The sequence below is a fragment of the Girardinichthys multiradiatus genome, chromosome 22, assembly GCF_021462225.1.
Source record: "Girardinichthys multiradiatus isolate DD_20200921_A chromosome 22, DD_fGirMul_XY1, whole genome shotgun sequence".
Classification (NCBI taxonomy): domain Eukaryota; kingdom Metazoa; phylum Chordata; class Actinopteri; order Cyprinodontiformes; family Goodeidae; genus Girardinichthys; species Girardinichthys multiradiatus.
The window spans coordinates 37,398,826-37,412,366 of NC_061814.1; the positions used below are offsets into that span (position 1 = coordinate 37,398,826).

Genomic DNA, 13,541 nt, shown 5'->3' on the forward strand with positions numbered 1-13,541 from the left:
AACCAGTTTACCCCCTAAAATCAAAGAGAGCACCATGCAGGAATATGGGGCTCACCAAAGGCTAAACCTTAAAAACGCAGTGGTGACAACAACAGAGACCATTGTTCATTTAAAGAAGGATCAACCAATCACAGACAAATAAAAAATAGGCAGGAAGTCAGTAGACAAGCTTACTTTTCAATCAGGATTAACTTATAGGTAGAAAAATGACATTAGGATTATGTAACATAGATGCATTGAACCATTTTCACCATCATATGTGGTTTTAAAAACATACAAATATTAGATAGCATCCTATAACTGTCAGTGTAGGGTAATTGCATGAAACAAGCCTCTGAAACACCACTTGGAAGTGGAAAAAATCTAAAAGAAGGGTTAATAAAATTATGTGAAATCTGGTGTGTTCGTCCTGCATTTTTGTCCAGTGTTTGAGTGTAAACAAAGGGTGAGGCTTTTATTTTAGTGTGAGATATTGTTTAAACCAGCCACCTGTAATTTATCTAAACAAGTGAAGTATTTAAGTTTTATAGTGGAGTGGTAATGTGATGCCCAACAAAACAGGGTGAACCTCAAAACTACTTGATTAATGTTAGATGAGATCCTGCCAGTATTTCTTGGGAAACATAAACAGCTCTACAACATGCCTTCAAATGACCCTGCTAAAATTCTTTAGGGGAACAATTTAGGGTTGCACTTACAGGTTTTTGATCATTTGTATAACTTCTGGCTTATTTGGTGATTCAAGGATGTTTTAAGAATTAAAAATGTTCACTTTAGGCAGAAAACTATATTTCACACCTACCTGGACCCACAAAACTTTGCCTTCTTTTACCAAAAGTGCCACTTTCCAAAAAAACTAAATAAATAAATGTTGAAATATTTATGTAGACTTGAATTAAACTAATTTTAATGAATATGTTCCACATGCAATTACGTATTTACCAAATTAATTAAACATTTAAATTATTAGATTATTTAAATTATCACATATATTTATTTAACAACTTATGTACTGAATTTTGGCACTTTTGGCTCTCAATACCATCATAGCATCCATATTGAATTTAAAGGTGGCTGCCAAATACCAATTTTTACCAAGTAAAAATTGGTATTTAGTTACACAAAAGTTAGAAAAAGGTAGTAAAACTGCCTTTGTGTAACTGTGTACATTAGTACACTTTTTTCCCAGAGTCTGTAAATACATCACTATTCTCAAAATTTACACTCTATGTCTGGATAGATACATCCTGGATTTCAAGACGGGCAACATTTTTTAATCATCTCACTAGACATCTAGCGGCTTTGCAGATTTACAAAAGACCATTTTATAGTGATAGTTTTGACATCTGAAATATGTCTTTCAGAGGTATAGGTTTTACAGTGCTCTTGCTAGTTTTCTGTGTACCTGAAGAGTAAAAGTACAGATGGCAGCCATATTTAAATCTAAAATGACAGCCATAACAAGCGCCATTTTAGTATTGTTTACTTTCATAGACTCTACAAGCAAAGTTTCACCTTTTCAGCAAAATGTGAACAATTACAGTAAAACCGTTAGATGACTGTTAGGCATCAATTAATGTCCCAATATATGAAACCACATGCTTAGTTAGAAATGCTTGCAACTTATTTTAACGAAGTCCGTTGTGTCTGTCAGGAATGTTAACTAAATAAACTGTCAGCTAAAATAAGAATATTAACCTAAGCTAATTGTTAGCTGCATTTTAGCACTGCTTTAGCTGGCTAGCTAGCTAGCATACAGGTACAACTCCATTTCAAATTCCTTGCCAACATACTTTCCAAAAACATCTAGCAAAAAAGCTACCGGATATTTTATTAAATTAATCTAAAGATGAATTAAAGGTTAATCTAAAGATTAATTAAAGATTAATCTAAAGATTAATTTAAGTTCGAAGAGAAAATTAAGATGCTAACTTGTTAAATAGGAATTAACAGCAGCTCGTTGCAATACCAAGCTAGCTGTGCTGAGGTTAGTGTAGCCGTTATTTTTTAACCCACTAAAAGCTGAAAAACTGAGATATAAACCATGATTATATAAATAATACAATCTTCTGTTTACACAAGAATGAGCATTCAGGGGGATTTCAGTGATCTTTTTAACATGAGGCCATACATGTTTGACCATATTTAGCCAATGTTTCACTGATAATGTAGCATGAAGCATAACCGAAAGATAGGCCCAATACCTAATTGTTCATTTTCAGAGTTGATGCGTGACCAAGTATACTGTCACATGGCAGGTCTTGGAGCTCAATTGCAATTTTTTTTTTTTTTTACATGATGGTTCACACCATTTAATTGCAACCACCATCAAACTTAAGTCTAAATGGTTCACGACTCCAAAGCAACCCACATGCACAGAAATAGAATATTGCGTCACACAGCAGAACACTGTAAGTAAAAATGGATGCCGGTCTCTGTGTATAATTGTTTTAGCTAGTTGAGCAATGGGAGTCGACAATATTATGACCACATCATAACAAGACGAAGAAAGGTCAGAAAAAAGAGTTGAGAGTACAACTCTTAACAATGGCCTTTCGTGGAGCAGTGACTGCTATTTCTGTAGAGAAATCTGTGTGGATGCAAAGTTGGAGCCAGGACAATGAAGTGAAAGTCGGATGAAATCGCTCAGACTACAAAACCCTTTGAAAAGTATTAAAGACGTATCCAATTTAGTACCACATTTGGAAGTGGCACAATTCTGATTTTTTTGGAGGTGAAAAAATCGGAATTGGGCCGCTGAAAAAGTCAGAAATGGGTCTTGTATGGGCAAAACAAAAAATAAATTAAAAAAATAAAAAATTGGATTTGGGCCGCATTTGCCTGCTGTAACTGTCTGTCAACACAAGCCCAACTATCTTCTAAACATTGTAGGAAAAAATACCGTTCACAATTTGGAGTCACACAGCTTCAAACTCAACTCCACCTAATTACGGAACAGAGATTCTGTTATTTTCATCTGAAATAATCATCTCCATTTCCATCAGGCATGATCAATCGATGGAATGTATCATTTAGTTAAAACAATGTCAAGAATTTGTTCCTATTAGGTCAATGGTTGTTTTGTTTTTTTTTTGTTTTTTTTTTACTTTTTAATGATTAATAGAGAAAATTAACCCAGTAATGTTCAGAAAACAGAACACTAAAGGCTGTTAGCACCGTACACTACAGCAGGATTTCAAAGTGTACAGACTCCTGTTGAATTACCAAGTTTTTGTGATGTGAAAAACAGAATGAGACACATATCCTGTACAATTCACTGTAAAAATAATCTAATTTGTTAAAGGGAAAGAAAGAAAGAAAGAAGGTACAATTGGTCTGCACACCCTTAAACTAATCCTTTGCTTAATCAGTTTCAGCACTTTTGTTGATTTGTATGTATCTTCGAACTCACTGTGATACTGAAAAGTAAAATCCATCTTCATCTTTGCTTTTTAGCTACACCTGAAGGTGTATAGTTAGAAGTATTCATAACTTCATCCATTTTGACAAAAAAATAAACTCTGGAGCAAAGTAACCCCCGAGCATGATGCTGCCAACACCATGTTTGAGACTAGGTGGGGTGTTCTTTTAGTAGTGTGCTAGTCGATTTTTTGTGCTACACACATCTTGGAGAACTGTCACCCAAAGTTCATGCTTGTTTCATCAAACCATAACATATTCTCCCAAAAAGCCGTCCCCTATTTCTGCCAGTTACTGCCGACAGACTTCACTGTGCCATGGTGTACAAATATTTAATACTGTGGCATTTTTTGTCCCCTTCTCCTGACTGATACCTTTATATAATCAGATCCTTTTGCTTTTTTGAAAACTCTCTGCAAGCTGTGGCTTTAGCTAAAGGATGCAAATAGGCAAAGATCAAAAAAATACAACCATTGGAGATTGGTCTATAGTTCACTAGAATTGATAGCAGGTGTAACATCAAGACCACTGAAACAGAATCAAAAGGAACTTCAACAAATTAGAAGTTTCAAGGTGTTCACATTTATGCAACCAGGCAAATTGATTGTTTTTTTTTGTTTGTTTTATAATTTTCCTCCCATCATTTTTTGGTTTTAAATTGACTGGCACAGGATACATTACACTTTATGTGGGAAATGTGTTTAAATGAGTTATTAAGGTATAATTTTTACATAAACAAGCCTGGCATTTCAACAGGGTGGTGTGTACTTTTGAGAGCCACTATAAGTGTAACAAACAGATCTTCAACATTTATTGGAATGTTTCTGGCCTATTTTAGAGTTAAAGTGTACTTATGGGTGAAAATACTAAACAAAAATTAAATCACTAACAGTTTGAGTTTTTGATTAGAAAAATATTTCTGAATTGCATTATGTACTATCCTGAAGTTGAATCCTGGATGCAATGCAAACTCTTTATTTTACAGGCTATTTCTGAATTTTTCAAAGTTGCAAACTTTTCTATTTGTTTTTTTTTTTTTTTTGTTAGTTTAGTTATTGTTTTTTTAAAGACATCGGTTCACACTGATGCCCGATCAGCAGCAACATCATAAATCTCAGGCCAAATGGTCAGACGGTCAAGAAAGTAAAGTCTGAGTCTACAGGACAGACTCGATGGCTTCAGGCATGCCATCCAAGATTTTGGTTTGACGCATGACGAGCGGCGACGTCTCCTCCTCCGCCTGAACGTTGGCCACAGATTCAACCCTGACCTCTTCCAGCTCCTCTGCCACCTCCGGTTGGTGCTTCTTTGTTTCCAGCTGGTTGATGTGGTGGAGGATTCCTGCACCCAGAGCGTCGCCTTCCACGTTCACCACTGTGGTAGTACGATCCCTGAGTTCAAGGAGGAAATGGGAGTAAAGGAAACAAGTCATTTTATTTATAAGATTATATTAAAAACCTTTACCATGTCCTTGCTAATTATCAGGGCTTTTTGAAGTCAGATTCCTCTTTCAAGAGGAGAAAGTTGCTGCATAAAAAGAGTTGTTTTTCCTCTGAGAAAAGACTTGAAACTGTTTTCCCTGCCTTGTAATGTTGGCTGATTGTTTTCCAGTGTCAGACTGGGGGTTAACTTTACTCACACAATCCAGTCGACGGCCAGCATGAGGGACAGATCATTGGTTGGCAGGCCGATGGCCTCCAGGATAATGGCGATGGTGATGATGCCGCCGGCTGGGATGCCAGCGGCACCAACACTGGAGGCTGTGGCTGTTACCCTACAAGGGATCACAACATATAATGAAGCTGTTTCACAGCAGATTAAAAATGGTTACCAAAACAGTGCCACAAGTATCGTTACCCTTTTTCATTTTTTCACATTTTGTCCATTGTACGGTTTAAAAAATTCGGAAAACTGTGCTGGCATTTGTATTCTGACCTCTATTACTCGGACACCCCTAAGTAAAGTCCAGTGCAACCAACAAGTTACCTGATTATTAAATAGGGTCGACCTGTGTGTGATTTAATCTCAGTATAAATCCAGCTGTTCTGTGAAGGCCTCAGAGTTTTGTTGGAGAACATTAGTGAACACAAAGCATGATGAAGACCAAGGAACAAGGTGGTTGTCAAGGAGAAAGTGGCGGAGAAGTTTAAAGAAGGGTAGGTAATAATCCATCACCAAAAAAGGGAATGAGAATGACACAACTACTAACCTGCCAAGACATAACCATCCAACTATAGTGAAAGGTTAGCCAAGGGAAAATTCATCAGAAAAGATGCCAACAGTAACTCTAGGGGAGCTGCAAAGATCTGCAGCTCAGGTGGGACAATCTGTTAACTTGAAAACTACCAGTCATGCATTTCACAAATCTGGCCAATGTGAAAGAATGTGAAAGAAGTGCAAGAAGAAGCCATTGTTGAAAGAAAGTCAGTTTTCAACAAGCCATATTTGGACCACAGCAAACACGTGGAAGTAGCTGCTCTGGTCAGATGACTTTTCAGGCTACATGCAATATTCTGTGTTTGGAAGACTAAAACTGCATGTCACCCTGAAAACACCATCCCCAGAGTAACACATGGTGGTGGTAGCATCCTGCAGTGGGATTTTTATTTTTTTGAAGCAGGGAAAATAAAGTTGGTCAGAGGTGATGAGTGGATTGATGGACCTAAATAGCAGGCAGTTCTGGAAGAAAACCTATAAGAGGCTAAAAAAGACTTGAGACAGGGGTGGAGGTTTATCTTCCAACAGGACAAAGACTGTAAACATTTAGAGAGAGAGCTACAGTGGATAGGTTTAGATCAATGCATATTCATGTAGTGAAATGGCCCAGTCAATGTCCAGACCTAAGAACTAGTGTCAAGACCTGAAAACTGATGCTTACAGATGCTTTTCATCCACTCTGACGAAGCATGAGGTATTTTTTCAAAGAAGAATGGGCAAAAACTATAAAAACATTTTTGGAAACCATGTGTAATTTTTCTTCCAATTATGCACATCTTTGTGGTTGTCTATCACAAAAAATCCCAATAAAACAGTTTGGAGTTTGTAGTGTTAATGTGACAAAATATGAAAAAGTTCTAGGGGTGTTAACCCTTTTTTTGCAAAACGCTGCATTGTCAGTTCCTGATAAAGCTTACAAGATGGTGAAGATCTGTCCAGCATTCAGCTCAGTGTTGTTGAGCTGTGCGATGAAGACGGCAGCAATGCACTGGAAAATGGCTGCTCCATCCATGTTCACCGTAGCTCCAATCGGAAGGATGAAGCGGCTAATGCGTTTGTCCACACCATTATTTTCTTCCACACACTTTATCATTGAGGGAAGAGTTGCTGAACTAGTGAGGGAAAAAAACAGAATAAAATTATTGCCTGCATGATTATTGTTGTTGAGGAAGCCAAATACATTTGTCGCTATGCAAGAATACCTGGAGCAGGTGGCAAAGGCGGTGGTGAAGGGTGTGATGAGGCCTGAAAGGAAACTATAGGGGTTCTTTCGTGTGAAGGCAAAGTAAATGAGGGGAAGAACAATGCCCCCATGGATGATGTGGCCTAGGATTGAAGCAAATATGTATTTCCCCAAGCTTGTGACCAGAAGAACCACATCTTCCATTTCTACGATCTTACTCCCTACAAGAAACATGATGCCAAAGGGAATGTACCTAAGGAACAGACAAGAAATTACCGTGAAAGAAAATCCTGGTCACTTTTGATCAAGCATTTAACAGTCTGAAGGCATCTATCCATATTTACCACATGATCCAGGACACCAGCACCATGGTGGCCTCATTGAAGGCATTGAAGAAACGGATGAGTTCCTCTCCCTCCTCTCCAAGTATCCGCAGGGCCACACCAAACACCATAGCAAACAGCACCAGTCCAAGGATGTTCATGCCATCAGTTTCAGTTCCAATCGGCACCTAGAACGTCCAGAAATGTCACACTGTAAGAATCGGTACAAACTTAGCAGTTTCAGAAGATGCTGAATTGTAAACTGTATAGAGACTTTGATTACAAATCAACAGACAAGAAAATATTGTGATAAATTTATCTTTGAAAATTCATTAAGCCTCAGCAGTTTGGGATGTAAGTAGCGCTAAGTGGACATAGGTTGTATGCAAATCCTGAAGATTATAACAACTGCCAATCTTCTGTTGCCTCTGGAAGAACCAAGTAAACACCATGATCTAAAAGCTTGTAGAATCATCTTTATCATCACTCAGTCTCAGTGGTAGTTTTCTATATGACTTTACCAGTGTCTCACGTCACTGTGGAGGATTTCTGGTCTCTTCTTTTCAATGTTGCTTCAGCTACTGAGGATTTTTTTGTCACGTAAGGTCCCACTAGAATATTTCAGTCAGGTTTTGGTTTAATGTTTGACTGCATCATTGCAACACCTTGATTGCAACCATACACCCTTGACTGACTCCAAGAGGTCAAACATAATTGCAATTTAAGAAATACACTGGCCTTCTTAAGATAAGAAGTACATGTTATCTCAGACTGTTTTGTCTCAAGACGATTTAATTCAACCTATACTGTAACTCAAGACACCCCCACTTTTAATATATAAATATGCATTTATTTATAGTTAAGTATAGGTTTGACCCATCTCTATCTTGCAGTTTTTAAACTTCTCTTAATCTGGAGATGCTAAAAAAATGCTTTGAAAATGCTTTTTTCACAACTAGAAAAAAGGTTCCATGGATCACAATTTGTGTATTAATGAATATCTGGTCAGAACCCTGTAATCAGGTTCAGGTTTAGTAATTCTTTTAGGTTTTGAGTTAGAGATGATCAAATGCAATCCTAATATCTTAAACCTGAGAGAAACAGCCAAGTTAGTGGCGGTGAATCTGATGCCTTCTCCAGCGCAGCAGAAAAAGCCACAGAGCACAGCCATATTTTCTTACCAGCCTGACACTGTGCACAACACGGGGAACACTCACTGGACAGGCAAACAAGAAGAAAGGTCATTCAGGGTTCAACTAACCGGTAAATGTTCTTTTTTTTATTTTGAGTGCATGTGCCACCCCCTGACAGAAGGGTGCCCCGGGTCCCGAGCCATTTTGCCCATATCAAAAACTGATTGCAGGTACGATGCTAACTACTCCTAATATCTCGGCAAAACTCTACTTTAAAATATCTAAACAAGGCAGGTGGGAATTTTAGAAGTACACAGTTCAAGTTGGACCAAAGTGCTGGAATACAAATGGCAGGCATGGCAAAAACATGTATGTTGATCCAAAGCCGACCAGGACTGTTTCTTTAGTTCTGTAAACATGTTTCCCCAACAGCAGTTGTTCAGCCAGTCTAAGCCTGGGGAAGCCCAGCATGTGTGCCCCTCATTTATTGTAAAGTAAACTTGTTTAACAGGATAGCTTATACAATCAGCTGTAGTTTATACAACACGTCTCACTATTGAGAGAGCATGCATGGATTCACAGGTCTGGAGCAGCAGGAGGATTCAGTGAACTGGATGATGGATAACGAATATAGACAGCAACAAATCCTGAGCTCAATCCATTCACAGTGTGTTGAGCTCTCCCACAGCCTGACCAGCTCGGTCCAACACCACTGAGGAAGACAATCCACTGTTGGGATTATGATTATTGATTAATTAATATTTATCAATAATTATAATTGAAAATCATAATTTGAGAAAATAAATTTCTTAACCAAAAATCCTTATTTATGAATCGAAGCCAGAGATGTCCTCTGGTGTTGTAATTGTAGCCTAAAGCCCTTGATAATTACAACCGTTAAATACTCAGTAATAATTGATAACAATTACTAGATGTCACTGTTTAATAAACCGTTTCTGCCGAAACGTGGGGAACTTTGACCTTATTTTGACTGACAAATCACTCTTGCACAAAATAAACACAAACGTCTTCTCTTTATCTAAGTGAATATTTATTAAATCAACAGCCCTGATACAATCCGCTCTCCGATTCAATAATCTTCGCCTAATCAAACATGCAAAGTTCTACACAAAAAGGGGTAAAATATCTAACAAACAAATAAAACAAAACAGCAGTGGTGTATATGGAATCAAACCAGCAGTTATGGCAAACAAATGATAATGTGATGCGGAGCGAAGTTTTGGGAAGCGGCCCGCCAGAAAGTGTAGCTCAGCGGGACACGGGCGGTCATAAAACCCCAAAGCAAAGTTGTAAACTCAGCGGACACAAAGAATCATAAACCTTTTTGGCGGCAAACCAGTAAAACATGAAGTTGGAAACAAAGGAAACGGTAGAATTTCACCATGAGGTTATAACAGTCCAACTTTAAAATGTGCCCTGAGCTTTGCTCTCAGGTGTTACAACAACGCAGCAAAACACAAACAAACACAAATAAAGTTGAAAACTTACAAGCCTTCTTATTCATGTAAGCTTAATTCGCTTAGTTTTCTCGTTGGCCAACGGAGGAGAATGAATGAAATCCACGTGGGACTTCTTCTCCAGAGGGATGCACTTCAGTTGCTGGTTCGGTTTCCAGCGTGAAAAGCAATGGTGGACCGTCTCATACTGTGTTACACAGTTGACGGTGGCCTCAATAATAATAATAATAATAATATAATAATAATCATCTTTATTGGACATTGCACATGTACATTACAACAAAATTTGTCCTCTGCATTTAACCCATCCCTTATAGGGAGCAGTGGGCTGCCATTGTGCGGCGCCCGGGGAGTATTCTGGGGCTAAGGGTCTTGCTCAGGGACCCAGAGTGGTAATCTGTGGGATACGAACCTGGCCCCTTGTGTCCCCTCTGGAACACAAACCTCCTGTTCTAACTACTAGGCCACCACTCAAAGCGGCGACGCCCCATCCAATCAGCCGTAGTGGCCGCTGGGATTTGTAGTGGCGGACTGTCCTGGTATACAAAATGGCCGATGACGTTGGAAAGGCATAGTGACGTCCAGCAATGTGCAAATGGTCCAATATTCAGCAAACAAGTGGTCCAACATTCCCCCTTAGGTTCAAAGGGTGAGATGAATCGCAGTCTTTTAAGCTACTGGGACCATTCTGTTCTTAGCTGAACAATCAGTGATCCGTGGCGAAGCAAAACAAAAAACAACTGTCTCTGTGTTCCTCAAAAGCCTATGACTGGGCAGGATAGAGGTTAGCCTGGGCAGGGCTAAACTCTGACTCATACCTTTTTATGTTGTTCAATGAGAAAATACAAGACAATACATTCATATCATCATTACATTATTTTGGTCATCAGCTTTGGTAACCCAAATGGTCCAATATTCAGCAAACAAGTGGTCCAACACCACCATGACACCATCACCAATGCCAAGATTAGTTCCCCCAACTCTTACCCCCGTTGAGGGTGGATTATTGGGATTTCGAAAAACATTTTTGTTCCATCATTAGCAAATTAGATTAAACAGATAAATACCTTTTTTTATTTATAACCTACTACTAAGGCATTATTCCTCCTACATCAGTAGGATAACCAATATAAATACCTGCAAAACAGGCACCTCTGAGACAGACCCGTACTGCAAAAAAGGTGTAGTCACACTAAATGCTGCATTATGATAATTGGAACCATGGGAAAAACTAAGTACACCCTATGATGGAACACCTATTGTAGCAGCAATACCAACGGGCGTTGGTTACTGTTTGACTTTATCTGTTATCACTTCTTTCTGGAGGAATTTTTGTCTTTCTTTACAATGTTAATTCATTCACTGAGGTTTGCAGACATTTTTTTCCTGCACATTTTTCTTAAGGTCCCACTACAGCACTTTAATGGGGTTGAGGTGTGGACTTTGCCTGGATAGGTGCACCATAGAGACTCATATTCTTTTTAGACATTATGTTACAGATTTCCCTCTGAGTTTTGGGTCATTGTTCTATTGATGACCCAGTTTGGATTAAGCTTCAGCTGTCGGACAGATGACCTCACATATGATTGTAGAATGCAAAAACAAGCCCAAACCATAACCCCTCCTGGGGCATTTGTGCTTATCTGCCATCTTTGGTTTTCTCCAAATAAGGTGCTGTGCATCTCAGCTTCTCTCTAATTTGTCTAAAGGACATTGTTCCAGAAGTCTTGTGGTTCATTCAAATGTAACTTGGCAAACCTTTAAGCTGCCCTGCCTTTTTGTTTTTTGGCGAGTAGAGGCCAACTAAACTTTTTCTGTCTTTTTCTAAACATCCTGTACTAATCTTTAATATTTAGCATGCTAGATGGTGCCTGTAGAGTCTGAGATGGGGCTGTTAGTTTTTTTTTGTTTTTTTTTGCAACTTTGTTGAGCATTACATGATCTGACCTTGGGGGGAATTTCTGATGTCTTCCACAAGATTAACAATCATTTTAAATGTTTTCCACATGTGAATAACATTTCTCTCTGTAGAACGTGTTCTTCAAATTTTTCAGAAATTACATTTTAACGCATTTAATTAATTTCCAGAATCATCTGCTTCTCTGTGGTCTTTGCTGTTGTCCTTCTGTATGCCTGTATGCTTGAGATCAGCAAACTGTTCAAATACAGCTTTCTTTAGTTTAGCTTTGTTTTAATTTAATAAATAAGGACAAAATATGTCAAAGTTTACTTTTAGTGCATTTATATGTCAGGAACAAGTTCTACAATCAATTTGCAGCTTCAAGAAAAAAAAACCATAATCTGAAAATTACAACATTTAGGATGGCCATAAAAACATTTCACCATAAGCCTTGAACTTATTCTTTCTATATCAAGTCTTCCCTTGGTCAGGCACGTATTGCTTATTCAGTGAGTCTGCACCCATGGCTGAATCACGTACACACTCTGCAATCAAAGCATACAGAGATAACCGTTTGAAATGTGGGCACTGATGAGAGCCCCTTTTCTTTCAGACAAACAACACCTGACAATTTATGTTTAGGAAAAATGTGTTTTTTGTGCTTACCTTTTGATAGAGGGTTGTCCCATTGGTGTCGTTCCCCACAGCAACCGTTTTGTAGTCCGTGGCATACTATAACATAAAAAACATACTACTGATACATTTGTGCATCATAAGTCCATTTTCACTTAATGATTCCCAGACTCTAATAAAGGTCAATTCAAGAGTTAATGCACTGCGGCTTAGGTCATTGTCATACGTAAAATGCAGATGAATAAACAGAGACGTTACTTTATGCAAAAATAACAGATGGTTTTCTCTCTCCTTGGTAGAACACATAATGTGGGACTGAATTACACAAAAACACAGGGTTGGCACAGATTGTTCATGTAAATCCGCTTAATTCAAAGAAATTAGTTACAGAGTTCATTGCTTGGCCCAATTTTCTAGACAGGATAGAATGAATTTAAATGATTATGCTGATGACACTTTACTAAATGTACCCAATTTTAATTAACTCTACCAATTCTGCCAAAAATAGTGGTCAAATATCCAGCCAGAATTATGCCAGAAGCTTGTTGGTGGCTAAAACAAGTGAATAATGGAGGTGTAATTTGCTAAGCGACATTTAACTGAATAATATTCAGAGGTTGCATGTTTGAGCCTGTTAGCATTACTTTGACCCTGTGTGGATTAGAGAAAATTAAAAGATTCTAGCTTGGGCAGCCAATAGTTTTTCTTAAAACTCCTTTCAGTTGTATGTTGTTTAATCATCCGCCCATGGAAAAAGAACAATTTAAAACTGTGCATTTATTTTATATTATTGTTATTGTTGTTTTTATTGTTATTGACGGGACATTGCCGCTCAGAAATAGTTAAATCTTACAGCTTTTTGTAGCTTGTGGGGGGGTTGTTTGTGTAAATCGCACCTCTTCTTTGTTTTTGTGGTTTAACCCACATTTGGCCCCCTTCCATTAGGGCGCTACCACTGTAAAGACTCTGTGTGTGTGTGCGTATGTGTGTGTGTGTGTTCTTGTACTTGTTGCTGAGTGAGAACCATTTTTTGTATTTTTATTGCAAAGTGAGGACATTTTGACAAAGTGAGCACATTTTCCTGGTCCTCACTTTTTCAAATTCCGTTCTCGGGACAGGGGTTAGGTTTAGGACTAGGGTATGAATTGAGTTATTGTTAGGGTTAGGGTGAGTTATTAACTGGTTAGGGTTAGTGTTAGGGTCATGGTTAGGCACTAAAAATCAAGGAAAATGAACGGAAGTCAATGGAAGTAA

The 13,541-nt window shown here is 38.2% G+C and overlaps 1 protein-coding gene across 1 annotated transcript in view; it reads right to left on the reverse strand.

Annotated features, from left to right (window-relative positions):
• Window positions 1-1,031: 1,031 nt before the first annotated feature.
• The window catches only part of slc1a4 (solute carrier family 1 member 4), a 34,168-nt gene continuing 21,658 nt past the window's right edge, over window positions 1,032-13,541 (reverse strand). The window contains exons 3-8 of the mRNA XM_047351456.1: window positions 12,321-12,386; window positions 7,165-7,331; window positions 6,840-7,073; window positions 6,555-6,749; window positions 5,060-5,194; window positions 1,032-4,811 (exon numbers count right to left, since the gene is read on the reverse strand). Of these exons, the coding sequence (XP_047207412.1) occupies window positions 4,577-4,811; window positions 5,060-5,194; window positions 6,555-6,749; window positions 6,840-7,073; window positions 7,165-7,331; window positions 12,321-12,386 (1,032 nt within the window). The 3' untranslated portion in view covers window positions 1,032-4,576. The remainder of the gene's footprint in view (window positions 4,812-5,059; window positions 5,195-6,554; window positions 6,750-6,839; window positions 7,074-7,164; window positions 7,332-12,320; window positions 12,387-13,541) is intronic.